At 53.1% G+C, this 27,784-nt stretch overlaps 1 protein-coding gene across 1 annotated transcript; it reads left to right on the forward strand.

Moving 5' to 3' along the window:
* The first annotated feature begins 624 nt into the window (after positions 1-624).
* CLSTN3 (calsyntenin 3) lies at positions 625-27,272 on the forward strand. The gene is made up of 18 exons (XM_047066249.1): positions 625-802; positions 3,196-3,318; positions 3,754-3,949; positions 5,357-5,565; positions 5,831-5,980; positions 6,225-6,410; positions 6,861-7,142; positions 7,912-8,024; positions 11,020-11,182; positions 11,827-11,883; positions 12,621-12,778; positions 12,912-13,060; positions 17,713-17,939; positions 18,205-18,375; positions 19,472-19,617; positions 19,858-19,993; positions 25,978-26,180; positions 26,416-27,272. Exons 1-18 carry the CDS (start codon positions 739-741, stop codon positions 26,554-26,556), a joined length of 2,874 nt encoding a protein of 957 aa, XP_046922205.1. The 5' UTR covers positions 625-738; the 3' UTR covers positions 26,557-27,272.
* Positions 27,273-27,784: the final 512 nt, after the last annotated feature.

Here is a 27,784-nt window from a genome sequence, read left to right on the forward strand (position 1 = left end):
CCGGTTTAGTCTGGGTTTTGCTTCACGGGCTCCCGGGAGGCACGCAGCAGGAACCTGCTGTTGGAAAGGGCTGTGAAAAGAGGTTAATGCAGAGCTGCTGGTGGTGGTGGTGGTGGGGTGACGTGAATAGTGCCCCTCCTCGCCTCGCTCAGGTCTTCGTTGACGTCTCCCCTTCCCTCCCCCGGGCATCTAGCTTCTCGATTCTCCCAAGGTCCCTCTTATTTCCCACCCCCTCTACGGCTTTCCAGCTTCCTCCCCAGCCCCCGCAGTTCCCTTGCGCCCGCAAATTGCAGTCTAGGGAAAAAGCCCTAACACATTCTCCCGCCCCTGCTCCCCAGTCCCATTGGCTCCCTCCCCCGCCCTGCAGCACCTGGGCCCCCCCCGCCACCCGATTGGCCAGCGACCCCATCAATCCTCGCCTGGCTGTGCTGACGTCATCCTGCAGTAGCGGGGATGGGTTGGGAATGAGAGAGAGAGTGAGGACGCCCGGCTCCAGAGCAAACGAGAAGCCTCTGCAAGTCCCCCACCTCAGCCACCCGGGTTGAGGTCTGCCCAGGTCTGCTGTATGGACCAGTGTGGGCGGCAGGCTCCTTTCTGTCTGTGCCCTGCTGCCCCCTAGCTTCCCCCCCCACTGCTTGGAGAGCCCCTGCCTCCCTCCCCCAAGGTGGAATCAGCCGGCTAGAGGCTCTCGGGGGAGAGCGATCGCCTGGCCCTGCCCTGCCCTGCCCACACCACACCATGACCCTCCTGCTGTTGCCCCTCTTGCTGGCATCCCTGCTCCCCTCCAGCTCCTGTAACAAAGGTGAGTGAGGTGGGGGAGGGGGCCACTGAAAGAGGGGTATGGGAAGAGCCATGTGGGGGTAGGGGTGGGCAGGGGCTGTTGAAGCTCTCGGGCAAATGACAGGTGTGGGTTCTTGCCACCATCCCCCTCCCCACCCGTTTTCTCGGAGCTGCCCCCTTCTCGGCCTCACATCCCCTTCCCCACACCATCCTCTCTGGTCTGTTTCTACCCATGTGCTTCTCTTGCTCCCGTTTAGTCCTCATTTCTATCCTGGGCTCTCTGCATCCTCCTTCCTCCCCGCCCCTCCCCTTCAATTTCACCTCGGGGAGCTATCTCAGGTCTCAGAAGGCCTTGCCCCTGGAGGGTAATGTACATCTCTGGGGGTTCTCCGTTGTCACTGGGGTGTGCCCGCACTAAGGGTGTGTGGTAGATCCATCTGGTTCATTTCCATCCCATCCTGGATGGAAACAGTTGCTTGCAGCAGCTCAGCAATTCGGAGCACGTATGTTTTGGCGTGTTCCTCTGCGTCCATACCCGGCATACAGCTGGGCTGAGGGTTACCAGAGCTGCCCTCTGGCAGACAGCAGATAAATTCAGCTGGGTGAGGCCATCAGAGGGACGAGGGGCGAGGGGTGAGGGGCTAAGGCTCAGGTAAGTGGAGGAAAGCAGGCAAGGGCAAAAGTGGGTGTGTAGGGGGTGCCAGATGAGCGGTGAGAGGAAAAAGCTGAGGACGACGGACATGAGGTGTGGGAGGGGGGTAAGAAGGAGATGGATGGAAGAGGGTAAAGGTGGAGGCAAAAAAAGAGAGAGGATTGAAAGGGACAGAAGAGGGGGAAGGGGAAGTCGAGGAAGGAAGGGCAGGGAGCCAGCAGCGAGTGAAGGAAAAGAACACAAGGAGAGTCTGTGGCCAAGAGGAGAGGAGCAGGGAGACTGGGGGCGAGCTGTGGAGAAGGCGCCCAGCCCTGGCCCTGCGGCACCACAACCCTTCCATCTTCAGGCTGTGGCTCCTCGCCTCAGTGTCTGACCTCAACCCAGCTTCTTAGCCTCCTGCCACTTCCTGTGCTGCCTTTTGAGCACCATCTTGTGGCTTCCTCCTCTGCCATTCGAGAAGGGGGTTCTGGTGGTCATCTGCTAGAAAGGGGCAGGCATTCCTATACCAGAAGCCTTTTTTTTTTTTTTTTTTTTTTTTGTGGTGTAGTTGGAGGAAAGACTGGAAGACAGGATTTTTTGCTCACCATGACATCCTGGGGAAGTTTCCTTTTGGTGACTCAGTTTCCCTCTGATGATATGTCTTCTTCCACCCATGTTCCATTGATGGGCCATCATGAATGTGCTTTGGGAGTCTGGGGGCTGGCATGGTGGGATTACATAGAGCAAACGGTGGCAGCTGAGGTGGAGGTGATGTAGAAGGGAAGGGAGCACACTGTGCCTTCCCCAAGGCCCCTCACCGGGCTAGGGGGAGATCGGTCCCGGGGAGGAGACACAAGTGAGCTGAGTCTGGCAAGAGGTAGGGAAATCTAGAGGCCGAGTGAGTCCTGTATCCTTCCTGGCTTGGCTGGTGGTTGAAGGGAAGAAAGGGGTAAGCAAGAAGGAGGACTAACTCATGAGTCTGAATAAGAAGTGGGGGTCAGGGAGTGTGGGGTTTGGTGGCCTTGTGGGGGACGTAGCAATGTGCTGGCTGCGATTGTGCTCTCTTGGGTGTAGGGATGAGAGGCAGGCAGGAGATTTGTCGTGTTTCTAGGCCAGCTCAATAATCCCTTAGGATGTCGGCTGTGCTGGGTCCGGTCATTTGGCATTGATTCCTCACCTCCATCCCTGCCCCTTTCTGTCCCCCTCCTTCTGTCCTATATATTTTCTCTTCTCTTAGGTTGGATGGATTTAGGCTGGGGCTTGGCTTGGAGAAGGGCAGAGTGAGGGGATCAGGACTGAAATGGGGGTGGGGGTGGTGGTGGTGGTGGAGAAGATAAACACGCAGGATCTCAGGAAACGTCTAGATCTTTTTTCTCTAATCTCAACTCTGCCCTTTCCCAGGGCCTTCTGATGGCCCACCACTGCTCTCCGAATCTCCAGTCTCCACTCACTAGCACTTGAAATCCCTCAAGAAAATTCTTTACCCCCTGACCATGTTTCCCAGGGGAGATAGTGGTCCTCCTCCTCCTCCTCCTCCTCCTCCTCCCCCAGGGTAGGCTGTTGCCATGGAAACGATCTATCCTGCCATGGGCAGAAGGCTGTGACATCCCACAGACCCTCTGACTCCTTTAATGCTGATTTCTTGACCTCAGCCCTTCCTCCTGCACGTGCTTCTGCAGAGGGTGGAAAGGGGGCTAATAGTGGAGTGTAAGTGGGTCGGGGTTGTGCAGGAGTGGAGGGCCAGCTCACAGGTGCGTCCTCTCCTCTCCCTGGGCGGGGGTCAGCCAACAAGCACAAGCCATGGATCGAGGCAGAATACCAGGGCATCGTCATGGAGAATGACAACACGGTCCTGCTGAACCCACCACTCTTTGCCCTGGACAAGGATGCTCCCCTGCGCTATGCAGGTAATTGGGGTTGGGGGATGCCAAGGTGGGTGGGACGGAGAAAAGTGGTTGGGCCGGCAGAGGGCACGGTGGGGAGAGGGGAGGTCCTGGGAGAGGAGAGCAGAGGAAGTGGGGAAGAGGCCTCGGCAAAGTGGTAGAAGTAGGCTTAAGGATGGTGGCTGAGTACAGGGAGCCAGAGAGAAGGACGCGGGCAGGCAGAGGTTAACTGCATCACGATTTGGTCAGATCTCAGATCCAGTAGCTCTGAGAGGCTGCAGCTTGGGGACGCTGGTGTTGGAGCTATATGTCTGATAATTAACACTGTCACACGTACAAGAGGAGGGACGGGGGTTTGGGAGGAGAGCCGAAGTGGAACGGAGGTGGGGAGGCTGGGCAGAAGGTGCTGGAAGTGGTGAAGGAGAAGGAGCCTCATCCCTCCTTCCCCCCCTGGGTCAGGTGAGATCTGTGGCTTCCGGCTCCATGGGTCTGGGGTGCCCTTTGAGGCCGTGATTCTGGACAAAGCAACCGGAGAAGGGCTGATCCGGGCCAAGGAGCCAGTGGACTGTGAGACCCAGAAGGAGCACACCTTCACCATCCAGGCCTACGACTGTGGCGAGGGCCCCGACGGGGCCAACACCAAGAAGTCCCACAAGTGAGGAGACCCTTGTCCCCTGCTTCCGGCTGCTGAGCCCTCCCTGCTCCTCCCAAGCCCCTCACCCTCCTCTGTCCATGCTGTCATTGAATACCTACCCCCTCCCCTCTCTGTTCATCGGGGTCTTTTCTTCCAGGAGCTTTCACTCTAGGTGACAGAAACATGTAGAAGAACTCATGGGATGTAATCCTAGTTCTGCCTCTTATGACCTTGGGCAACTTACTTAGCCTTCCTGGATCTGCTTTTACTGCTCTATAAGATGGGGCGAATGACGATCCTCCTTCCTTAGATTGCCGTGAAGAGTAAAGGCGATGGTTTATGTAAAAAGCAGGCACCACAGTGCCTGATGCACGGGAGAGGCTCTGTACATGGGTCACGAGGAGGAGGAGGGGAACGAGGAGGAGGAGGAGGATGAGCAGCACATCAGCACACATCCGGATTTCTTCCCCTTGCCCCACCAGTCTGCAGCGCGTCCCACACTCACATACTCACGATGTACACATGCACGACGCTAGGTGAGGGTGCGCAGGAAATGGCTCCGGCACGGCCAAGCCTGGGGCCCGAGACTCCTATGTCTGTTCCCAGCCGGCTTCTCATCAGAGAATGGGAGAAAGGTTGGCAGTCAGGGTTCCTGGGCCGCTAAGAGGCACCGGTGGCAAACCGCACCTTGTGACTCAGTTTCCCATTTGGAGACAGGACCCTGCCTCTGGGCCCCGGGTGCCTAGATCTTGGTGGGAGGCCGCGCTCCGCATGAAAGGCATAGCCCCAGGGCTGTCCGCCCCATGGGCCCCGAGTAGGGGGGGCCACACCTGTCAAACACGTTGCACACGTGTGCACAGAAGACGGCCCTCCGCTCACGCTCGTGTCGGATGACTTAATGGCTTTTATATAGATACCACTTCCCTTCCCCTGGTTGGTTTTAAAGATTTTATTTTTAAGTAATTTCTACACCTAATGCGGGGCTCGAACTCACAACCCCGACACCAAGAGTTGAATGCTCCACCGACCGAGCCAGCCAGGCACCCCGCCCCCCAGTTGCTTTTAATTTGGCTTTTATTCTGTGTCTTCCTCGGTTATCCCGTTGGATCTGACTGTTGTGGAGGAACAACCAGCTGGACGCAAAATTCTGTCTTAGCCCTTGTCTTAGCACCGAACCTATAGGACTCTGTACAGGAGTTCTCCAAGTCAGCTGAGGGTGTCCTCTGAGGTTGTCCTTTACCCCTGACATCAGTCACCCCTTCCTGTGTGGTGCCTGGTGCCCTGGAGGGTGGGATGAGCATGCCCACAGCCCTAGGCTCGGGACACACTGGCTCCTGTGTGCTCTGACTCCCTGTCTGCATTCCCCTCTTTGAGTTTTGAGGCCGGCTGACTCTTGCTTGTCCCTCCTTCTGCTCGGGTACTGTGCAGGGCGACTGTGCACGTGCGGGTCAATGACGTAAATGAGTTTGCCCCCGTGTTTGTGGAGCGGCTGTACCGCGCTGCGGTAACTGAGGGGAAGCTGTACGACCGCATTCTGCGGGTGGAAGCCATCGATGGTGACTGCTCCCCCCAGTACAGTCAGATCTGCTACTATGAGATCCTCACCCCCAACACGCCCTTCCTCATCGACAATGACGGTGAGTGCATCCCCTGCGGCCCCGCCCCTGGGCGCCCACATCCCTCCAAACACCCCGGGGGCTGAACTCTCCACTTGTGTCCCTCAGATCCTCTTTCCACACCCGCCTTCCCAATGGAGAGCCTTTTTCCCCCAGACACCTCCTTCCCCGTCTTCTGCTGCCTGATTCGCCTGTTGCCCAATTGGCTCACGAGTCCTCCCCTTTCCTCCTTAGCCTTTCCCTGGCGCACCTTACCCTCTTTGTCTTCCCCCCACACCTACCCCAGGAAACATCGAGAACACGGAGAAGCTGCAGTACAGTGGCGAGAGACTCTACAAGTTCACGGTGACAGCTTACGACTGTGGGAAGAAGCGGGCAGCGGATGATGCCGAGGTGGAGATCCAGGTGAAGCCCACCTGTAAACCCAGCTGGCAAGGTGAGGAGCTCCGCGCTGCGCTGTCACCCATCTTGTAAATCATCTCTCACCTGGGTCTCCCTTTTGTCCCTTCTGACAATCACAGGGCTAGGTTAAGAGCCAGGGGAGAGAGATTTGGGGGCAGGCTTGCAGCTGTCTACCTTGGCTGTCTACCCAAGGGTGTCAGCGGACGCGACAATGGCAGAATGGATAAGAGGGGCTGCCTTCCTCTCTCTCCGCTACCCTCTCCCTGTCCCCTGTGCAGGCTGGAACAAAAGGATTGAATATGCACCAGGCGCAGGGAGCCTGGCTTTGTTCCCCGGTATCCGCCTGGAGACCTGTGATGAACCTCTCTGGAACATTCAGGCCACCATAGAGCTACAGACGAGCCATGTGGCCAAGGGCTGTGACCGCGACAACTACTCAGAACGGGCACTGCGGAAACTCTGTGGTGAGTGTGCCCTCCTCTCCCCAGGCTTCTGCCTGACCCTCCTCTGCCTCTTTCCGAAGAATCTGCCTCACATCTTCCCTTGCCCACCCACAGGTGTATGTGTATATATATATATCCACAGAGGTTGTAGCATGTGGTTAACTCCTGTGGCCCCCAAAGCAAATCAATAGGTCATTGGCAATGATGCATAATCATAATCGTAGCACAAGACAGTCACCAGGTACATTGCGGAACAATGGTAGGGAGAGATGACGAGTTGGAGATTGAGTTCATTGGAGAGCCATTTCTAGAAGAGAGGTCCACCCTCTGGTGTCTTTGAGGGGCCGGGAGAGGGGGTGAGACTAGCTGTGGGAAACCTCTCTCCTTCATTCGCTCTTTCCCTGGCTGCTTCCCATTTCCCCATCTGCTGTGTCTCAGCTCTGACACTTGTGCTTTCTGGCGCTTCTGCAGGTGCCGCCACCGGGGAGGTAGACCTGTTGCCCATGCCCGGCCCCAATGCCAACTGGACGGCCGGACTCTCGGTGCACTACAGCCAGGACAGCAGCCTTATCTACTGGTTCAACGGCACCCAAGCCGTGCAGGTGCCCCTAGGTGGCACGGCCGGGCTGGGCTCTGGGCCCCAGAACAGCCTCAGTGACCATTTTACTCTGTCCTTCTGGATGAAGCATGGTGTGACCCCCAACAAGGGCAAAAAGGAAGAGGAAACCATCGTGTGTAACACTGTCCAGAATGGTGAGCCTTCCCCAGGCCACTGGTCTGAGAGTGAGGAAACTGGCTTTTTATCCTGTTTCTGTCACCATCCAGTTTGTGGCTGTGGACAGGCCACTGCCTCTTTCTTCATTTGTAAGAGGTGGTGCTGGCTTTGGTGCTCCCTGAAGCTGTGTGGTTTACTGCCTGCATGAGTTGAGACCTTGCTTACTCTCAGAGGGCAATGGGACTGCTCACTGCCCTTCTCACCTGCAGTTGCCCAATCCCCCTGCCTCCCACCATGTGGTAGGCTGCTCCCCAGTCTACTCCCGTTAAAACCTGTTCACTGCAGTGGAGAAGCCTGGATAGTGGTGTGCCCCATTCTTCCTCTCCTACCACTATCCCGTCCTCCTCTTTGAAGGGCTAGTTGGCTCCATTTCCAAGTCCCCATCTTCCTTCAACTGCATAGCACGTCCTTCCTAGGAGGGCTCAGTCTTGACCTGCCCTCTCATTTCTGCCACTTCTCCGAGCTCACTTCTCTTGACCTAAGAAGGGTTGTCACCCGTGTATTAACCAAAGGAGTAGTAGAAATCTGGGTGGGAACAGGCTGCCCAGTGTTGCACCTTGGCCGATCAGAATGCTCGAGAAGCCCTAGTTATCGCTTGGCCTGGACTCTGTGCATGTGTCAGAGAGAAAGAGAAGAGACACTAGGGAATGCGGGAGGGAGAGCACCTAAGAGAGTAATGAGAGTAATGAGAACCTGTTCTTGCCTCAGGCCCTGTGTTTGACCCCTGTCTCTGTCCTCTCTCCTCAGAGGATGGCTTCTCTCACTACTCGCTGACCGTCCATGGCTGCAGAATTGCCTTCCTCTACTGGCCTCTGCTTGAGAGTGCCCGCCCAGTCAAGTTCCTCTGGAAGCTGGAGCAGGTGAGGCCAGTGCCAGGCTCCTGGGAGAGCTGGGTGGATGGAAGGAGGGTCCCGGGACCAGGGTTGGCATTTTCTGCATTGCCCTGGGCCCCTCTTCATGCTCCACCTTCAGTTCCTGACCATTCTACTCCCAGGTTCTCTGGTTCTTTTCCAAGGCTTGTCTCCTGCAGGAAGCACTCCAAGATTAAAAGGAATTTGGGAGCACATTACTACTAACACCATATCCAACCAACTATCTTTTCCCGCTTGTTTGATTTCATCTCTTTCTTACCTAGAACCTTAACAGTACATATCCCTGACTCTCAAGCAGTTAGCATGCTGTAGTAAGCGAGAAAGTAAGTAATTCTGGGGGACGCAGCCAGGGGAACTCACTAGCCAAGAAATCTCTATTAGTATGTCTAAATCCCAATTTCTTGGCCTATTAAATGGGAATAATATGAACTTTATTTAAAAAAATTTTTTTTAATGTTTTATTTATTTTTAAGACAGAGAGACAGAGCATGAGTGGGAAGGGGCAGAGAGAGAGGGAGACACAGAATCTGAAGCAGGCTCCAGGCTCTGAGCTGTCAGCACAGAGCCCAATGCGGGGCTCGAACTCACGAACTGTGAGATCATGACCTGAGCTGAAGTTGGACACTTAACCAACTGAGCCACCCAGGTGCCCCAATAATATAAACTTTATATCCGAGGGTTGTTGCAGGAGCGAATGATGGACTAGACCTTGTAGGCAGGAAGGATGTCAATTTTCACTATTATTACGCATGATTATGAAGGATAAATAAAAACGGACAAAAAATATGTAAAATCCTCTCTTGAGTCGACAGTTACAACCTCTTCTTTACTCTCTCTGTAAGCTGACCGTGAGGACAAATGGGGACTAATTTGAGTTCCCATCTCTTTCTACTTTTCTTGCAGGCCCCAGTAGAGTGGCTGAGTAAGCAAATAGCTGCAAAAAGGCAGGAAGTGGAAGAGGGAGAAAGAGAAAGGAAGGGCCTAGAAAATCCACAGACTGGATAATTGAGGGCTGTCTACAAAAGCTTTTGCTTTCTCTGGTACTCTGTGAAGGAGACAGTCTGCCATTTGCTGCTTCTTGATCTTTCCCTCTTGTTGCTAATGTTAGTAACATCTGTTTTTCTTTTATTTTCCTTTATTTATTCAACACATGTTAAATATCAAGTACGTGTCTGCCATTCTGCTTGGTTCTAGGGATACAGTGGAGTATAAGGGAAAGAAAATATTTGCCTTCTTTGAGCTTACATTTTAGTTGGAGAGGTAGATTTTTAGAAAGTAGGGAGACATATGTAAATGGTAAATTGTGATGAATTCTCTCAAAGAACAAGCAGGGACTGAAGTAGAGAGTGGGGGAGGACAAAGAGGGGGAATTCACTTTAGATCTAATGCTCAGGGAAGTCCTGATGGAGGTGAAATCTAAGTTTTGTTCTAAAGGATGGGAAATAGCTGAGAAGAAAGTGTTCTAGGCAGAGGGAAGGGCTGATGCAAAGGCCCTGAGGCAGGAAAGCGCTTTGCCTGTTCCAAGCATGGGAAGAAGGTCAGTGGGCTGGAATACAATGAACAAGGGGGAAAGACTGGGCATGAGGTTGGAGAGCTGGGCAGTGATCAGGTTGTGCAATGGACTTTGTCCAGCTGTAGTTTGTTTAGATTTTTTTAAGGTTAGGTTTTTTTTTAATGTTTTATTTATTTATTTTTGAGAGAGAGAGAGAATGTGAGCAGGGGAGGGGCAGAGAGAGAGAGGAGGACAGAGGATCTGAAGCAGGCTCTGTGCTGACAGCAGAGAGCTCAATGTGGGGCTCAAACTCAAGAACCATGACATCATGACCTAAGCTGAAGTTGGACACTTAACCAACTGAGCCACCCAGGTGCCCCAGTTTGTTTAGGTTTTGTCCTGTAAGAGGTAGGAAGCCTTTTGAAGGGTTGAAAGCAGGGAGGTGATCCAATCAGATCAGATTTATATCTGCAACTCTAATCAGATGTGTATTTTAAGAAGATCCCTTTGGCAACTATGGGAGGACCTTATTGAAAAGACATAAAAAGGTAAAGACCCAGACAAGACTGTTGCCATGGTAAGGCTGAGGACTGGACTGATGCATGGCATTATAAAGAACTGCACAGAAATCCACAGCTTTTGGCTCTGTTTGGATCTGGGATCAACAACACTGCTGATGGGTCGGATGTGTAAGGTGATGGAAAGAGAAGGATCAAAGGCATCCTGTAGGTCATCCGTTTGAGCAACTGGATGGACAGTGGAGTGTTGATGCTGCCCCAGGGACAAGTGAGGAAATTGGGAAGGGGTGTGGGCTTCTGTCTTACACATGTTAAATTTGAGATACTTCTGAGACATCCAAGTGGAGAGCCCAGGGTTCAAAGGAGAGCTCTGGGCTGGAGATGCAGATTCTGGAATTAACAGCATAAATATGGTATCTGAACTCATGGGAACAGATGAGGTAACTCCTAGGAAGAGTGTGTAGAGAGAAAAGGGAGAAAAAGGGCCTAGGTTGAACCGTGAGGCATTCCAGCACTTGGAAGCTAATAAGGCAGAGAACTGGCTACCCCTCATTCCTCTGACCATCCCCCACACCCATCTTGACTGACCCTAGGAGAAACAGCCAAGGAGAGCGGGTTTGTTTTACTGTTGGGATATAAACTACTGTGGACCTTCCAGTGCCATGCGTACTTACAGTTTTGGGCAAAAAATTATTCAGAAAATAGTGTGTTACTTCTCTTAGGAATGTTTATAGTTTTAGAGATTTGCCTGAAGAACGGAATTTTAGGTACCTACTTGGTTGGTGCCTGATAGATTTTGGGCAGGGATGTTATTTCCTGAGCTGGGTAGGCAACAATTCACTAGTAAGCCCTGCTGATAGAGCTGAGAATATAAGGGACTGTACCCTGTCTCCCAGGAGAAGGGGCAGTGCCTTGTGTTAGTTCCCTGGAGATAGAGCACCTGAGGGTTCTTACCCTTACACTGCTTTGCCAGGTCTGTGATGATGAATGGCACCACTATGCTTTGAACCTGGAGTTCCCCACAGTCACGCTTTATGCCGATGGCATCTCATTTGACCCTGCCCTCATCCATGACAATGGTCTCATCCACCCGCCCCGAAGGGAACCTGCTCTCATGATTGGGGCCTGCTGGACTGGTAAGTCCCTCTGAGCTTCTCAGTGAAGACACTGAAGGTTGGAGCCTTTAGAAAGTTAGGATTAATGAAGGAGCAAGGGTAGCCTGACTTCATGCATCTCTCCTTGCAGTTGGGCATGGTGACTCAGAGAGATCTCTGTGGAGGAGACCACAGGACTCCCCCCCCCCCCCCCAGTATCTCCCACCTGTTCAACTAGTCATTACCTCAGGCATCACCAGAATCTCTCTTTCTGTAACTTTGGCCAATGCCCACATTGTTCCATCAAAGAGATGATGTCCACAGTGCATTCCCTTGCTGGAGGCCAGTAATACCAGTAATACTTCAGAGAGTTCTCAATCTTCCTTAAGCTATTTCTTTCATTTTTTTCCCTTCTGGGAACTTGGGTGGGTGCATGCCTGCGTTTGTGTGTGTGTGTGTGTGTGTGTGTGTGTGTGTGTGTGTGTGTCTTACCAAAGCCCTTGTGTTTTCTCAGCCATGTATTTGGGGGCTGGTTTTTAACAGAAGCTGGAGAGATTGAGATGTGAAATTGGTGAACAGGTTGCAAGCCCTACATTGGCGGGGAGAGAACAGGGAAGACCCCTTCTTCCTTGCGGTCAGTCTGTCCCCACAACACTGAATTCATTGCTACTTTTTTTTTCCTCTAGAGGAGAAGAACAAAGAGAAGGAAAAGGGAGGAGACAACAGTACAGACACCACACAAGGTACTCTGTGCATAAGAACTGGAGACCAGAGAGCTCTCACCTTAACTTTCTGTGCTATGCTCCTGACTCCACCCCAACCCCAAATCCCAGCCAGCCTCATAGTTACTGCTGCACATGCCACCAGGGGGCAGAGCCTCCATGAACTACTGCAGGGCAGGGCTCCCTTGGAGAGGTAAGGCCAGATGGAGCTTGGTGGCCTGAGTGTCCCTTCCTGCTCACAGAAGGAAGTGGGGAGTTCTCTTGCTGGCTTTCCACGTAGCAGATCGTGGGAGGCAGGAGGTGGTCCCACACAGGGAGATCTGGGCATCTGTGAAGCTCCACACGTTCCCCTGGGTCCCCTTGCATGCCCTGTGACCATGTCCTCTCTCCCTCCCCTTCTTTTCCTCCATGGGCTCTTCTTTCCTCCCTTTGGTCCCACTTTCCTCCTTCCATTTCTCCCTCTCCTGGGGGGCTTTTCTCATTTCTGTTGCTTCTGTTTTTCACCCTTCTCTTCTCCTTGGATTTATTCCCTCTTCTGTCCTCTTTTCTGCATTCTCCAGTCCCCCCCCCCCCCCCCCCCCCCCCCCCGCCGCCCCAGCCTCACTTCCTGGTCTCTTCTTTCCTTTTCATTTCCGCATTTCTCCTTCTTACACTTTTACTCCAGCCTTCTGCCCTTTCTTTCTGCCCCATTTCCTGCTCCAGCTGCCTGTCCCCTCACCTGCTCTTACCTCCCTTCCATCCCTGTGTTCCTGCCCTAGGAGACCCCTTGCCGATCCACCACTACTTCCATGGCTACCTGGCTGGTTTCAGCGTGCGCTCAGGCCGCCTGGAGAGCCGCGAGGTCATCGAGTGCCTCTATGCATGTCGGGAGGGGCTGGACTATAGGGATTTCGAGAGCCTGGGCAAAGGCATGAAGGTATCGCCCCTTCCTCTAGCCCTGTCCTTCCGGGCATGCCCCCTGCCCCCGACCTCTGCCCACCTCTCTCCCTCTGCTCCCTTCCTCTCCCACCTCCTGGTCCTGCTCTCAGCTGTCTGTGTCTGGGGCCCAGGTCCACGTGAACCCCTCGCAGTCCCTGCTCACCCTGGAGGGGGATGATGTGGAGACCTTCAACCATGCCCTGCAGCATGTGGCTTACATGAACACTCTGCGCTTTGCCACGCCTGGCGTCAGGCCCCTGCGCCTCACCACTGCTGTCAAGTGAGTGTTGGGTGGGGCGGGCAAATCACAGCGCAGAGGTAGACAGTGTCAGAACTCCTTGGTCTCAGAGGTCACCCAGGGCTAGGCGCACCTCCGTCACCATATGGATGGGGAGATTGGGCCCCAAAGACAAGTGACCTGCTCAGTTGACAGCCACGTTTGTAGAAGAGCCTGGACTAGACTCGGATTTAAACAACGGACTCATTACTCTTTCCACTAACCACCCTTCCAGGACCCTGGGGTTTTAATTTTCTCCGTGCCTCTTTGCTGATACGTAAAGTGGTACAGAGAAGGTACTGGATTGGGAGCTGGGAGATCTGATGTTGCTTCTGACACTGTCTTAATCGCCTAGATGACCTTGAGCAAATAGCTCTAGTTGTTTCACCTGTTTTCATCTCGATTCAGCAAGCCCTTGCAAGATCAAATAGGATCATTGAAGTCTAGGGATTGGTAACCTGTGGCCCTGGGGCCAAATCTGGACTGTTGCTTGCTTTTGTAAGTAAAGTTTTATTAGAACACAGCCATTCCCATTCATTTGCATATTATTTCACAGTATGGTGGCAGGGCTAGCGGTTGGGACGGAGTCTGTATGGCCCTAAAAGCCAAAAATATTTATTGTCTGGCCCTTCACTGAAAGTTTTCTGACCTTTGAATGCTAAGTAAATAATTTTAATTCTTTAAAAGAAAAGTTGTACATTATTTTCAAGGTTTAAGTATGTTGCTAAACATGCAGAATAACTGAGAGGCACCTGGGTGGCTCAGTCGGGTGAGTGTCTGACTTTGGCTCAGGTCATGATCTTGTGGTTCGTGAATTCAAGCTCCACATCAGGCTCACTGCTATCAGCACAGAGCCTGCTTCAGATCCTCTGTCCCTCTCTCTCTGCCCCTCTCCTGTTTGCACTCTCTCGAAAGCAAAGAAAACATTTTTAAAAATGCAGAATAACTGAGAGGTCATGAAAGCATAATAGTTATGGACACAGAGTCTGTTATGTACTGGCTTTTTGCACTGAGCAAACGCTATAAAACGGATAACAACAGAATCTAACTCCTGGGATTGTTTCGAGAGCTAAATGATACAGTCCAGATTGACCACCTAGCCCGGTGCCTATTCCGCCAATGCCGGCTATTTTCACCCCCTAGAATGTTTGCGGGGCAGTTTTTAGGAGATACTGCTATCTGGTGGGCGGATTACACAATGCAGGAGACTAGATTCCTGAGCAAGCATGCCTTTCTCCCCTACTGTGCCTCAGTTTCTCCATAAGCGATCTGAAGATAAATATCTCTGGCTTGTTCCTATCCTGGGAAGGGTGGCTTTAGAGAGGAGAGAGAGGAGAGGGCTCTGAGCCCTACACAGTGACTGGGCATGATTATCAGGCCTCACAATTACAGCTCTGGAAGGCAGAGGCAGCAGCTTTTGGGAATCGGGCTGCTAGCCCACGGGGGTGGTCACAGTGTGGAGCTGAAGGCCACAAGTAGCTGGGGTCATGTGGGCACAGACCAGAGCTGAGCGTGCAGCCCACCACGTTCTAGCCAGAACTCAAGTTGTTAAAAGGGCAGTCGTGCAGCTATGAAGGGTTTAACCCACTAGAAACAGAGTAATTGCCTCCTCGCCTTCACTCCGCTCAGAAGCCACATCAAGGGAGGGCGCTGTCTTTTGGCTTATGGTGGAGCTTTGCAAGGGGAGGGGAGTCCCACAGTGGGAGGAGGTGACATCCTTTGTGGATGGACTCAGCTGAATTCCTCCTACCTCTTTCATGCCTGGGGAGAGGCTTATCCACCAGCTAGGAACCTGACTTTGATCCTTTAGTGGGGGAGGGGACCTTGTTTTCTTTGTGAGAGCTCTCAGTTTTTCTGTTTGTAGAGCTATCATGTGGTTAGTGCTACCCTAATACTTCCTTGAGGTCACTGGAGAAAATATAGGTGTGTGTGTGTGTGTGTGTGTGTGTGTGTGTGTGTGCGTGCCTGTCTGCACATGCACGCACGTGCATCTGCTTATGCACATGAGTGAAAGAGAGAGAGACCTCCTCTTCTCTGATACACATCCTTGCCCTAGTCCATGTGGCTTCCCCAAGTTCCAGGGTTCAGTTCTTGAAGCTCTGTCCGTTGAAAGCCAGATTTATCTATTTGGTCAACGCAGACTTTCCCTAAGGTATTTTGTCCCCCTACCTCTTTCTTGGAAAGCCCGCCTCCTTTGTGGCATTAGCCCCTGAACAAATGGTTACCACATCTTTTTTCTCTAGCTTTGTCTTTTTCCCATAGCCCTTAAATTTCTGCTTGCTATAACCTCTATCTAGAAAGTTCTGCCAGCACCTCACAGAAATGAGCTCAAGATGGAATAATGGCCTTCAATATCCAAACGTGCCCTTCCCCCTGAATTCTCCATTTCTGTAATGGTGTCTCTGCCCTTGCGGTTATCCAGGCTTGAAACCTCTGAGTCATCTTGGATTTCTCCCTGTCTATCCTCCACGCTCCGTCCGTTGCCAGGTCACCCTGATCCTGCCTGTGCTGGGTGCTGGGAATCTGTCTCCTCTTTTTCCATTTCTGTTGTTATTACTCCAGCCCCGTCTCTGATTACCTCTCGCCTAGCCTATTGCCATAATCTCCTAACGAGTTGACCTATCTCTAGTATTCTAACTTCACCAGAGGCTAGGTTAGTGGTCATAAATCAGAATTTTCATCTTCATTATTTCCTGATATAGAAGAATTTAATGACCTGCCTTTGGCCAGTGCTCAAAATTCAAAATTTGCACTCAAAGCCCTCAACCATCTGACCCCAGATTTCTGCCTCATGTTCCTTCGTTCCCCTTGGTACACTCCTCACCACCCATTCTATGGTCTACCTTCTGCCTAGCGAAGTCCTACCCTCCTTCAAAGGCTATCTCAGTTGCTACTTCCCTTGATTATTCCTATCCTCCCTGGCCAAATGCCCCATTCCCATCCCAGCCAGAAATAACCTTTGCCTCTCTAAACCCTTGTGATTTTTTGTTTGTTCCACTTACACAATGGTGACCATATTTGCCCTTATTTTAAGGTTGTGTGCCATATATAACTAAGCTCTAGACCAGATCATCAGTGCCTTTGGGTCAGGGCCGGCCCCCTGTTCCCCTTTGGGTCCCCTTTGGATTGCTCATTGCAGTGGGGATGTCTGTTGGAGTCTGGGCTCTCAAGGTCAGCTTAGGTGGTTTTCCAGGAGGCTTTGATCTGGGCCTCACAGAATGACCGTGCAGATTCTTGGGCCCCACCCCTTGTGGCACAGGAACTCTGCAAGCTGTGGACATTGGCAGCTTCAGGGGCTTTGAGTTCATCGTATCTGCTGAGGTTACAATCCCTTCCCGTTTTGGCTCCTGCAGTCAAGCTGGGCATTTCAGTTAGCACAAGCATATGGACCACAGGCCCTGCTCCTGTGCTACTAACTTCCTTGTGAAGGCTGCTTGTTCAAGGGGTGCTTCTTTATAAATAAATCAGACTGGTGCAAACCCAGGCCCCAAATAGTGGCTGTGGTTCAGCGGAAAGAGTGGGATCTTGGCATAAGAACTGTGGGTTTAAGCCTTGACTCTGATGCCTATTTCTTTTTCTAAAAAAATTTTTTTTAATGTTTGTTTCTTTTTGAGAGAGAGAGAGAGACAGTGTATGAGTGGGGGAGGGGTAGAGAGAGAGGGGGAGACACAGAATCAGAAGCAGGCTCCGGGCTCTGAGCTGTCAGCACCAAGCCCGATGCGGGCTCGAGCTCATGAACCGCAAGATCATGACCTGAGCCGAAGTCGGATGCTTAACCCACTGAGCCACCCAGGCGCCCCTGTTGCCTATTTCTTGTGTGGCCAAGATGCTTGATCATCTTTGGTTTCTTACCCCTTTTCCACAGGTTGAAATAAGGTTGCATGAAAGAGTATGTGTAAACGCTTCAGAAACCAGCAGGTGTGATGAGAAAGTGAGGTGTCATTCTGATCGATTGGCAAAGGATGGGGCGGGAGGTGACCGTGGGAGCGCCTTCCTGAGCAGCTGTGCTGTGCATTGGTTGGCCTGGCTGAGTGCTTGAGGGAGTCTGTCCTGGTGCCAAGGTCCACGAGGCTTCATGGGACCATGGATGCAGGTCCGAGATTGTCACATTAGCTCACCGACCAAAGGAGGTTTCTCTGATCTTGAAGGGAAGAAACACCAAGGAGGAGGACATCCTTGGATAGGCTCCCCCACCACATCCTTCCCCTCCACTTTTGTTGTTGAGTATTTTTTGGGCATGTGTCTGCCATATGTTTTACTGAACACACTTCTTAATTCAAATCTCCTGAGTAAGGAACTGTGTATGTGTAAACATTTTGGCAAGTTCGGTTTGTGAAATGAAATTTGATAGGTGTTCCATAGTCTTAGGTCAGGGCTTTGGTGATGTGATCACCCCTGCAGGTCTGGGTTGCCTGATCTGTCTCTGACCCTTTCCCACAGTGGCATCTTCCCAGGAAAGGATATCTCCTCTCCAGCTTTGCCCCGGTGGGGTAGTTGTGCTGCCACAGGGACACTATCCCTCTTTCCTCCCTTCCCCTCCCTGACGTGGGGTGCTCTGTTGTAGAGATGGATGCCCGGAGGGATGAAACAGAATAGGGATCATTAGACAGGAGGTGTTGGGGTCACAAGCTGCCTCTCTCCCCTCTGCTCTGCAGGTGCTTCAGCGAAGAATCCTGTGTCTCCATCCCCGAAGTGGAGGGGTACGTGGTGGTCCTTCAGCCTGATGCCCCCCAGATCCTGCTGAGTGGCACTGCTCATTTTGCTCGCCCGGCTGTGGACTTTGAGGGACCTGAGGGGATCCCCTTGTTCCCCGATCTTCAAATCACTTGCTCCATTTCCCACCAGGTGGAGGCCAAAAAGGATGAGAATTGGCAGGGCACAGGTAAGGATGACTCCAGGGAGTGATATCATCCCGAGAAGGGGCTCATGTCCACAACTGGAGTGACTTCATCCCACATTCGCTTGTCTGGAACCACTTACATGGGTAGAGCCGGGAGGAGGCCTGTGAGTGTGAGGAAAGTACTGGGTAATGACGTTCTTGAAGATGCTGCCTACTGCTCTCGGGGAATGAGCCTGGAAAGGGAAGAAGTATGGCCATGAGGTGGGCCCTGTGGCTCTGATCCCGATCCCGACTCTCTCCCATCCAGTGACAGACACACGCATGTCAGATGAGATCGTGCACAACCTGGATGGCTGTGAGATTTCTCTGGTCGGGGATGATCTGGACCCCGAGCGGGAAAGCCTGCTCCTAGACATGGCGTCCTTGCAGCAGCGAGGGCTGGAACTCACCAACACGTCTGCCTACCTCACCATTGCCGGTCAGTGGGGACTGAGAGCCGGTCCTCTTTTTCTGTGTGCGCCCCTCCCCAGCATCAGGTATCTAGGAATTCGAGAGGGTCCTCCTCCCAGGTCCCCAGGGATAGAGGCAAGTACCATCTTGTACCTCCCCAGACTGGAAGCTCCTCAGGCTTCCAGATTGCCCCTAGAGGAGGTGTGCTGGGGTTCAGGCTCCCAAGTGGTTCTTTCTCCCCACTTCTCTCTATAGCCTGGCTCCCCTCTGCTGCTCCCTCCTCCTGTGGCTCAGCCTTCTCTGACGAGCCTTCGATCCTCTAGCTGTTTGGTCCTAGCCATCTTCTCTACACCTTCCATCTCTCTGATCTCATGTACATACCAGATCTTTATAAATTTTTTTTAACGTTTATTTTTGAGACAGAGAGAGACAGAGCATGAACGGAGGAGGGTCAGAGAGAGAGAGGGAGACACAGAATCTGAAACAGGCTCCAGGCTCTGAGCTATCAGCATAGAGCCTGACGCGGGGCTTGAACTCACGGACCGCGAGATCATGACCTGAGCCGAAGTCGGATGCTTAACGGACTGAGCCACCCAGGCGCCCCCACACCAGATCTTTAACTCGCGTGCTCACGTCCTAGTGAATCGTGGCCGTGACTTGGTAGCTTTCAGAGGAAACCTGCTATTCTCTGAAGGAAACCTCCATAGGTGGGGATGGGAGAAGCTGGTCATAACCGGCTCCCTCCTGTTTCCATCCCCTTCCAGAACCTCACCGAGGACTTCTGTATTTTCCCCTCTCTCCGTTTCCCCCCTGCTGGCCTCCTCCCTTCTGTCTTGCAGGGGGTCCTTAATGCCTTCTCTCCATCTCTACCCAGAAGCCGCAGAGTTTTTAGAGAAAAGCAGAGCAGGAAATGGACCCCAGTGACTCTCTCCCAATCAGTCAGAGCCGGGCTGGGGGCGGAGGGGTACATCTCTTGGGAGAACTCAGGTCATTCCCCTGCTGAGGCGCGGGACCGACCCATTCTGTGGCTGCATCTGCTCTCAGCTGGCGGGAGTCTGAGAGAGAGGGGCCTGCGAGGCCCTTTTGGCCGGCTCCACGCCCTGAGCTGCTTCCTCGTCCCCCAGGGGTGGAGAGCATCACTGTGTACGAAGAGATCCTGAGGCAGGCTCATTATCGGCTGCGACACGGAGCTGCCCTCTATGCTAGGAAATTCCGGCTGTCCTGCTCAGAAATGAATGGCCGTTACTCCAGCAATGAATTCATCGTGGAGGTATTCAGAGAGTCTCCTTCCCTCCCCTCCTCCCCCACTAGCGAGGAGCCCTGGAGGAGTGGACTGAGACCCATAGTTGGCAGGAATGGACATTGCAGCACGGAGGAGCCCAGAACCTGCCTGCTCAGAGGGGGAGGAGCTGTGGGGCATGGTTAGCAGATGGCCTCTAGTGAGGTGGGACAAGACTCTAGTGGATAGGAATAGGAGAGGCGGGTGCCCACTGAGCTCTCCCTCCCCCAGGTCAATGTCCTGCACAGCATGAACCGGGTCGCCCACCCCAGCCACATGCTCAGCTCCCAGCAGTTCCTGCACCGCGGCCACCAGCCCCCTCCTGAGATGGCCGGACACAGCCTGGCCAGCTCCCACCGAAACTCCAGTACGTAAGAGTGCTCAGGGCCAGGCAGGGCAGGGAGGGTGGTGGGGGGGTGGGCTGGGCACGGGCATCCTCTCTCCTCTACCACTGGGAGTGGGGCAGGCCGGTGGAGCTATGGTTTTGTTCCCTGTGCTGACTTAACTGATCACTCTCTTCCAATCCCTGTAACCCTTGGACCATTAACTTTCCCTCCCGAAGAATATGAGTCAATGTCATTCATCGCTGGGGTGCTCATGTCTGGAATCATAAAGTCGGTGTGGGGTTTAGGCGCCTTTTTTGTTCCTGCTCCCTCCCCCAGGAATATCAAATTAGCCCTGGACCTAGTGAAGCCATCAAGTATTTATGAAGCACCTACTGTGTACTAGCACTGTCCTAAAGTGGTATTAGGGACATAAAAGAATTATGGGTTAGATACAGTCTCTATCCTCAAGGAGAAAGTTGGGGCTAATATGTGTGTAATTATGTGCTATCTATAATGTCATAAGTCTTTTTTTTTTTTTTAATGCTTATTTTTGAGAGACAGAGAGAGAGAGAGGGAGAAAGAGAATGAGAATGAGCGGGGGAGGGGCAGAGAGTGAGGGAGACTCCAGACTCTGAGCTGTGAGCACAGAGTCAGATGAGGGGCTCAAATTCACCAACTGTGAGATCATGCCCTGAGCCAAAGTCGGATGCTTAACTGACTGAGCCACCCAGGCACCCCTATAATGTCATAAGTCTTTCTAACGCCAAGTGTGCAACTTGGCAAAGTATTAAATCCAGATGGAGAGCTGCCCTCATGTTCCCTGGCCATGGCACTTTACCAGTGATGCGAGTTTTAATTTCCAATTTAAGAGTTGGTTTATTGTAGAAAAACTAGAAACTACAAGTATGAAGAAGAAAAATCAGCCATAATTCCACCCCAGAGAAGAAGCCATTGTTAATGTTCCTTTTTTTTTTTCCTATGACTTATTTTTTTTTTCTTTTTACAAAGTTGGGATCAAACTATTTTACTTAACCTGGTATTTACACATAATATTATGAAATGAGTTTTCTTCCCCATACTAAACACTGTAAAATGATTCTGTTGATGCCAAAAATGATTTTTGGAATCCCTTTTAGAATTGCTTTCAAAACCTATTTACGTGATGCATTTATGTTTATTACTTCTTAGATATGCTTTGCTTTTGACCCATTTCAGTTTTACCCAATTTCATCATCCACTTTTGTCAGAGTTGGCTCTGGATATCATTTTAAGTTCTTAAATATACAAACCCACAAAGGGCACAGGTTTGTCACTTTTGAAAAAAGCCGAAAGGTGTATCACAGGCTCTGAAGGCAATTCCCTAAAGAATTCTGAAAAGGCTTCCTTGAAAAAGCTCATTTCAATACATACAATAATAAGAATATTGAACACATCAGTGTGTGCCATGAGCTTTTCTACATATTGACTCATTTAGTCATTACAAACACCAAATGAAATGGGTACTAGCATTATCCCTTTTAAAGGGGAGGGAATGGAAGCCCAGAGAGGTTAAGCATTTTTTTTTTTAATGTTTATTTATTCTTCAGAAAGAGAGACAGAGCACGAGCAGGGGCAGGGCAGAGAGAGAGGGAGACACAGAATCTGAAGCAGGCTCCAGGCTCCGAGCTGTCAGCACAGAGCCCAACGTGGGGTTTGAACTCACAAACCTGTGAGATCATGACCTGAGCCGAAGTCGGATGCCTAACCGACTGAGCCACCCAGGGGCCCCATAATTTTTTTTTTTTTTACATTTATTCATTTTTGAGAGACAGAGGGAGACAGAGCACAAGGGGGGAAGGGGCAGAGAAAGAGGGAGACACAGAATCTGAAGCAGGCTCCAGGCTCCGAGCTGTCAGCACAGAGCCCAACGCAGGGCTTCAACTTAGAAACCTGTGAGATCATGACCTGAGCCGAAGTCGGATACTTAACCGACTGAGCCACCCAGGCGCCCCCAGAGGTTAAGCATGTTATTCAAGATCACACAGCTAGGAAATGGTAGGAGCCAGGATTCAAATCTAGGTGGCAGGATTCCAGAGCCTGTGCATTACTGTGCATTAACCATTGACCTCCATACCTTCTCCATTTATGCTTGATGCTTGCCCGCTCTTCCTTTTCTTCCTCTTTCTTTCTTCCTTCCTTTCTTCCTTCCTTCCTTCCTTTCTTTTCTTTCTTTCTTTCTTTCTTTCTTTCTTTCTTTCTTTCTTTCTTTCTTTCTTTCTTTCTTTCTTTCTTTCTTTCTTTCTTCTCTTTCTTTCTCTTGTTATAGTTGCATCTAATTTGGTGGGGGGACTCCTGAGGGCTTCCTAGGGCTTTTTTGACTGAGGCTAGCTCCCTGGTATCCCCAGGGATTCCATCTGGCTTCCTCCCCTTAAGTGGTGGCCACCACTACAGAGTCTCTTGTGTTCCCTTTTCCCTGGGGCTGGCTCCCTTTTTCCTTCCTCTCTCTGAAAAGAGAGGCCTTTTTAAGTATTTACTCACTATAGGAAAGCAGATGGGGGTAGGGGTATAGGGAGTAGGGAAGTAGGGGTGAAGAGGGGAGCATAATGCATAATCAAGTTGCAAAGGTTCATAGGAACTTCATACAATTTTTAGAGACCTGTGAGCAAACTAACCCTGTTTGTTAAATAGACCCTTGGGGCCAGCTTCCCCCCCCCCATAATTTCCTAGCTCTTTTTCCAGTTCTTTCCTTTTTTTTTTAATGTTTATTTATTTTTGAAAGAGTGCAAATGGGGGAGGGGTAGAGAGAGAGGGGGACAGAGAATCCGAAGAGGGCTCTGTGCTAACAGCAGCCAGCCTGATGTGGGACTTGAACTCAGGCACCGTGAGATCATGACCTGAGCCGAAATTGGACGCTCAACTGACTGAGCCACCCAGGCGCTCCAGGCAGGTGTCGATGGTTTTTAAAGATCCCCAAGTGCTTCCAATGTGCAGCAAAGTTTGGGAACTGTTTCCCTACTTTGTTTCTTACAAGTACCTGAAGCTTTGCAGACAGACCTACAATGAAATAGAGTAGGCATAGAAAATGAACTCGGGAGTGGGGAGGGAAGGACGATTCTGAATGAAGAATAAGATGTAGGAGGGGAATAAAGTCAGTTCATAAAAGACATACTCTGAGAGTTGCTAGAATGGTAGAATGGGCCAGCATGTTGGCTCTGAGCTTCCTTGCAGTTTAAGCAAAAGGAAACCTGAGCAGTTAGGAGAGTCATGTGATGAGAGCCAACCAGTATTTCAAGAGAAGCCCTGGGACTGAGAGCGGAAAGAAGTTTCTCCCCAGGGTCTTCATAAAGGGGGCACCATGCAGGACTGTGGATGGGGCTTTAACCGTGTCCTCACACCCACCTGAAACCAGAAGTTGCCCCACCCCTTCATGTCGGCGGTGCCAGTCATTCAAGGCCACAGTCACCTGCTCGGGTCTCATGCAGCAAGCGAGGCTGATTGCGCTTTTTTAAACTCTTGATTTTTGTTTGTGGCTAATTGAAAAATCCTGCCATCTCGCTGGCTTCCAGCCTCATTTTAAACTAATTAACTCTACTTGTTTGCCTGCAGATAACAGTGTCTGCATTTTGTCTTTCCTGTGGTCATTTCTTATTCCTAGCAATCGACTTGCCATTTCCTTCACCAGGCTGGGGGCTCAGAAGAACAAATGCATTTGATCAAGGCACAAACCAGAAACTTTGGCCTGTCATCATCAGTGTGCTCCTAGAGTAGGTTCACCTGCTGCGGCCTCCACTCGGAGGTGTGGAGGGGCGGGTCTCCATTCCTTCTAGAGCCTGAGCTTAGCTACAGGGGCCACCTGCTGGCAGGGTCACTGTTCCTGGATCTTGCCCACTGACATGGGGACCTGGGAGGGACCATTTCCTGCAGATGGTCGGGAAAAGCACCTCTGTCCCCTTTCTCCCTCCTCCCCCATCCCCAGGCAGTTGAGAAGTGCTGATCCAGCCAGGCCCATCTCTGCCCTAGAGCCCGTGCCCAGGGAGCCTGCCTGCCCTGCCAAACAGGATTGGCTCTCCTTGGCGAGCGGCCACAGGCAAGCTATGGGTTGGGTCAGGATAGGGACCAACTTGGCAGGGAGCTTTCAGGGTGGCCTCAGGGAGGTGTGAGGCTAGTGTGCCCACTCAGGCAGGGCCTTCTGCACACACCTGGTTGGCCCCGGAGCTTGTGACAGCCTGCTGTGCCGCTGGCCGGGGAGGAGTGGTGTGTGTGGGACAGGGTGTGTGTGCGGCTCCGGTGCTCTTGGCTTCTTTGCGTTCCGCTCTGTCTCTCAACACGTCTCAAAGGGTGTGGGTAAATCGGGGACTGGGAGGTAGATGTATGGGCTGGAACACAGTGTGATTACACGGGTAATCACCCCTTAGCAACGGGACTCTCCAGATTCGGGGCCTCACGGGGCCTCTGTGGCTGGGAGAGCCGCTGCGGGCGCAAACAGTGAGCAGGGGTGTGCACCCATGTGGGGTGCAGCGACCCAGCTGCCTACGCGGGCCCTCAGCCTGGGGACACGTGTGCGGGGTCTTTGCCTCCACTTGCTGTCCCGGGGGCTGCGGGCCCTCCTGCTCTGCGTGCCCATGCTTCCCCGAGCGCTGTGTGCGTGTGTGCGGGAGGTGGCCCGCCCTGTGCTCACGGCTGCTGGCTCCGTGGCCCTCGCGGCGCACATCTGTGGCGTTTACATCTTCCTTCAGGGGGTCGCCTGGTGTGCCCAGCTGGCGGGGAGCTGGGTGACGCTGCACGTGTGGTTCTGCCGTGCCTTGCTGGAGGCCCTCGGACGCAGCCCTTTGCTCCTGCTGTGTGAGCAGGCCGCCAGGCTGCTGGTGCGGGCAGGTGTGCAGACCGGCAGAGTCCTGGCTTGGGTGAAGGGGGTGGCCGTCCTTGTTCAGCTGTGTGCCCGTGCGGTCCTCCTGGGCACCTGCTGGTGCATGCACGTCTGCTTTGCTGCCATCAGCTCCACGGTCCGCGTGAGAGTGCACGCGCCTTTCTCTGTCTCACTGCCCTTCAGGGTCCTCGCTCCCCTGAGCCTAGGCATCAAAGTGAGGCCGCGGGGCCAGAGGTATGACAGGGCTGAGGGGGAGGTAGGTAATCCTCAGGGGGAGATTCGGGAGGAGCAGAAGCCCCAGGTGTCCAGGAGGCCCAGGCCCGCGAGAAGAAGGGAGGAGTCACAGAACAGGAATGAGTGCGGTTCAGGTGGGTGAGTGAAGGGGCTGCTCCCGGCCCCTTGGACGTGTCCCCCCAGCCTTGGGTGCCAGCAGCTTCTCCTGGCTGCCAGGCCAGCTTGGGGCCTGTTTCTCAAGATGCGGGAGGACATTCTCTCCGATTACACCGTTGAGCCTATGTGGCGCCTTTCACCTTCCCCCACTGGGCTCGAGCTCCAACCTGGCCCTCTGCCTGCTGAGAACAGGGCTGTTCTGATAGCGTTGGGCCAGGAGCTCTTCTCCCCCTGCCCGTGCCCCCCTTTGCATACCTCCCTCCCTCTGCCTCTCTGTCCCTTTGGCCTTAAGCGGCCCTTCAGCACCCTTCCCTCCCTGTGTCCTGTTCTTCTCAATAGGGGTCTCTTTCTCCTCTAGCTCGTACAGGGCACTCCCCGCTTTGGGACCATCCTGTCTTCTCTCTCTCTTTTGAAATGTTTATTGAACATTTATTTATTTATTTTTATAATAATGTTTATTGAACATTTAAAGAGAGAGCGCATGCTCGCAGGGGAGGGGCAGGGGCATGTGAGCAGGGAGAGAGAGAGAGAGAGGGAGAGAGAGAATCCCAGGCAGGCTCCACGCTGTCAGTGCAGCGCCTGCCTCGGGGCTCCGTCTCACAGACTGCGAGATGGTGGCCTGAGCCGAAATCAAGACTCGGATGCTTAACCTACTGAGCCACCCAGGCGCTCCCATCCTTCTTCTCTTATTCCAGGACTCCCTCTTCCCCCGTCTCCCTCCATCCCGCCCTCCCCCCCCCCCCCCCCGCCACCGCCCCGCGGTGCCAAGTCCATTTACTCTCCCCACAGTGGTCCCCAGCGCAGCGACTCTCATCATTGTGGTGTGTGTGGGGTTCCTGGTGCTCATGGTCATCCTGGGCCTCGTGCGTATCCACTCCCTTCACCGCCGTGTCTCAGGGGCTGGCGGGCCTCCAGAGGCCTCCAGTGACCCCAAAGACCCTGACCTCTTCTGGGATGACTCGGCACTCACCATTATCGTGAACCCCATGGAGGTGAGTGGCAGTGGGAAGGGGGGAAGCCTAGAGTCCAGATTCAGCTGGAGCACAGAGTGGCCAGGCCCTGGGGCAAAAGGCTCTGGGCAGATCTGCCATGAGTGGGAAGGAGAAAGGTTAAAAGGGAGGTTGGGGGTGGGGCAAGGGGCCTGAGGGGAGCATGGCCCCCAAAGGAGAGGCTCTGGGGTGCGTGCAGACCATTGAGCCCTGTGCTCTCTGCTCCTGCCTCATCCAGTCCTACCAGAATCGGCAGGCCTGTGTGGCGGGGGCTGCCGGTGGCCAGCAGGAGGACGAGGACAGCAGCGACTCGGAGGCAGCCGACTCCCCCAGCAGCAACGAGAGACGCATCATCGAGACCCCTCCACACCGCTACTGATGCTGCACCCTTCCCCGAACAGAGAGAGATTTCTGCCCTGGTGAGACAGAGACACCCCCAGAAAAGAGAGAAGGACCTTCTGAGAGAAGAGACCAAGAGGGAGAGAGCTCTTTGGAACGAGTCTTCCTTTAATCCCCAAATCCCAGTGGGCTGCGCTGGGGTCTGCCTCCTCCCCGGCCCCCAGCCCACCTCCCTCCTGTGCCTCTGGGCTCCTGTTCCCTGGAAGACTTTGGCTGCCTTCTCTGCCCCCCCGGCAGTGGCCCCTTAGCTCGCCCATGTCTCTGTCTCTCCCCCACCAGGCGCACCCTGCCTGGAGTGGGGGGTCACTAGCAGTGGCAGGGGCCCGGGTGGAATTGAAGGGGGAACCCTTCCCTACTCTCCTGTCCACGGAGGCCTGTCTTCCCCAGGGCTTCCGCAGCTGGGAGGAAGCTTCCGTCCTCTCCTCCCTCTCTTTCCACTTCATTCTGGGGATCCCTGCTTCTTCACCTTGCCCGCTCTCCTTCCTTTTCTGTCCTCTTTCCCCTCTTCTCCTTGCCTGAGGGCCTGCAGCCCCTGCCCCTTCTTACATGACCTGGTTGAGGCTGGGTTGTGGGGATGGCAGGGGGAGCGGGGGCCCCAGGTGTATTATATATAATGTATATTTTTTCATGTTGCTGTGAGCGCAGCCCCCGTGTTCTGTGTGCAGCTCACGGCCTTGTGTGTGTGTGTGTGTGGCATCGTCATGTCCTGGGAGGGGGGAGAGGGGGGAGGGGGATGGGTGTGGTGAGGGAGGGGATGCACCCTAGGGTTTTCAAATAAAACAACCAGAAAAAGCTCCGTGAGCTGCCTCCTGCCTGCCTGATCCTGTGTGGGTGCTACGGAGGTGGTAGGAGCTTAGGTCTCAGGGTCCATTTGGGGTCTGAGCAGGGCTGAAGTGAGGGGGCAGGGCCATCAAAGCAACCCCCCCCGCCCCAGATAAATCCCCAGAAGGCCAGGCCACTGGGTATGTGCGGCTATGGTGCCCACTGCCTTCTTCCTTCAGCACTGCCTAGAAAAGCACGGACAGTTCAGAGGATGCCACAGATGTCTGGGCCTTGCGGGAGACACTGTCAGTCCCTCCCCATCTCTTGGACATTCTGCCTGTAGCTTCTAGCCCCAGGGTCCAGGGCGAGAGGGTAGGAAACCCTGCTATTTGTAGCAAGAGAACGAGCTTTGGTTCATCTTCCCCACATAGTCAGGGGCAGTAACA

This window comes from Lynx rufus, unplaced genomic scaffold (genome assembly GCF_022079265.1).
Source record: "Lynx rufus isolate CCGP_SWC_20201006 ecotype Redwood Valley unplaced genomic scaffold, mLynRuf1.p SCAF_7, whole genome shotgun sequence".
In the NCBI taxonomy this organism is placed as follows: Eukaryota; Metazoa; Chordata; class Mammalia; order Carnivora; family Felidae; genus Lynx; species Lynx rufus.

Coding starts and splice junctions, on each gene's coding strand:
- CLSTN3 (XM_047066249.1), top strand. CDS start 739: ATGACCCTCCTGCTGTTGCCCCTCTTGCTGGCATCCCTGCTCCCCTCC. Junction 5,566..5,830: donor CTTCCTCATCGACAATGACG/GTGAGTGCATCC, acceptor CACCTACCCCAG/GAAACATCGAGAACACGGAG. Junction 6,411..6,860: donor GGCACTGCGGAAACTCTGTG/GTGAGTGTGCCC, acceptor GCGCTTCTGCAG/GTGCCGCCACCGGGGAGGTA.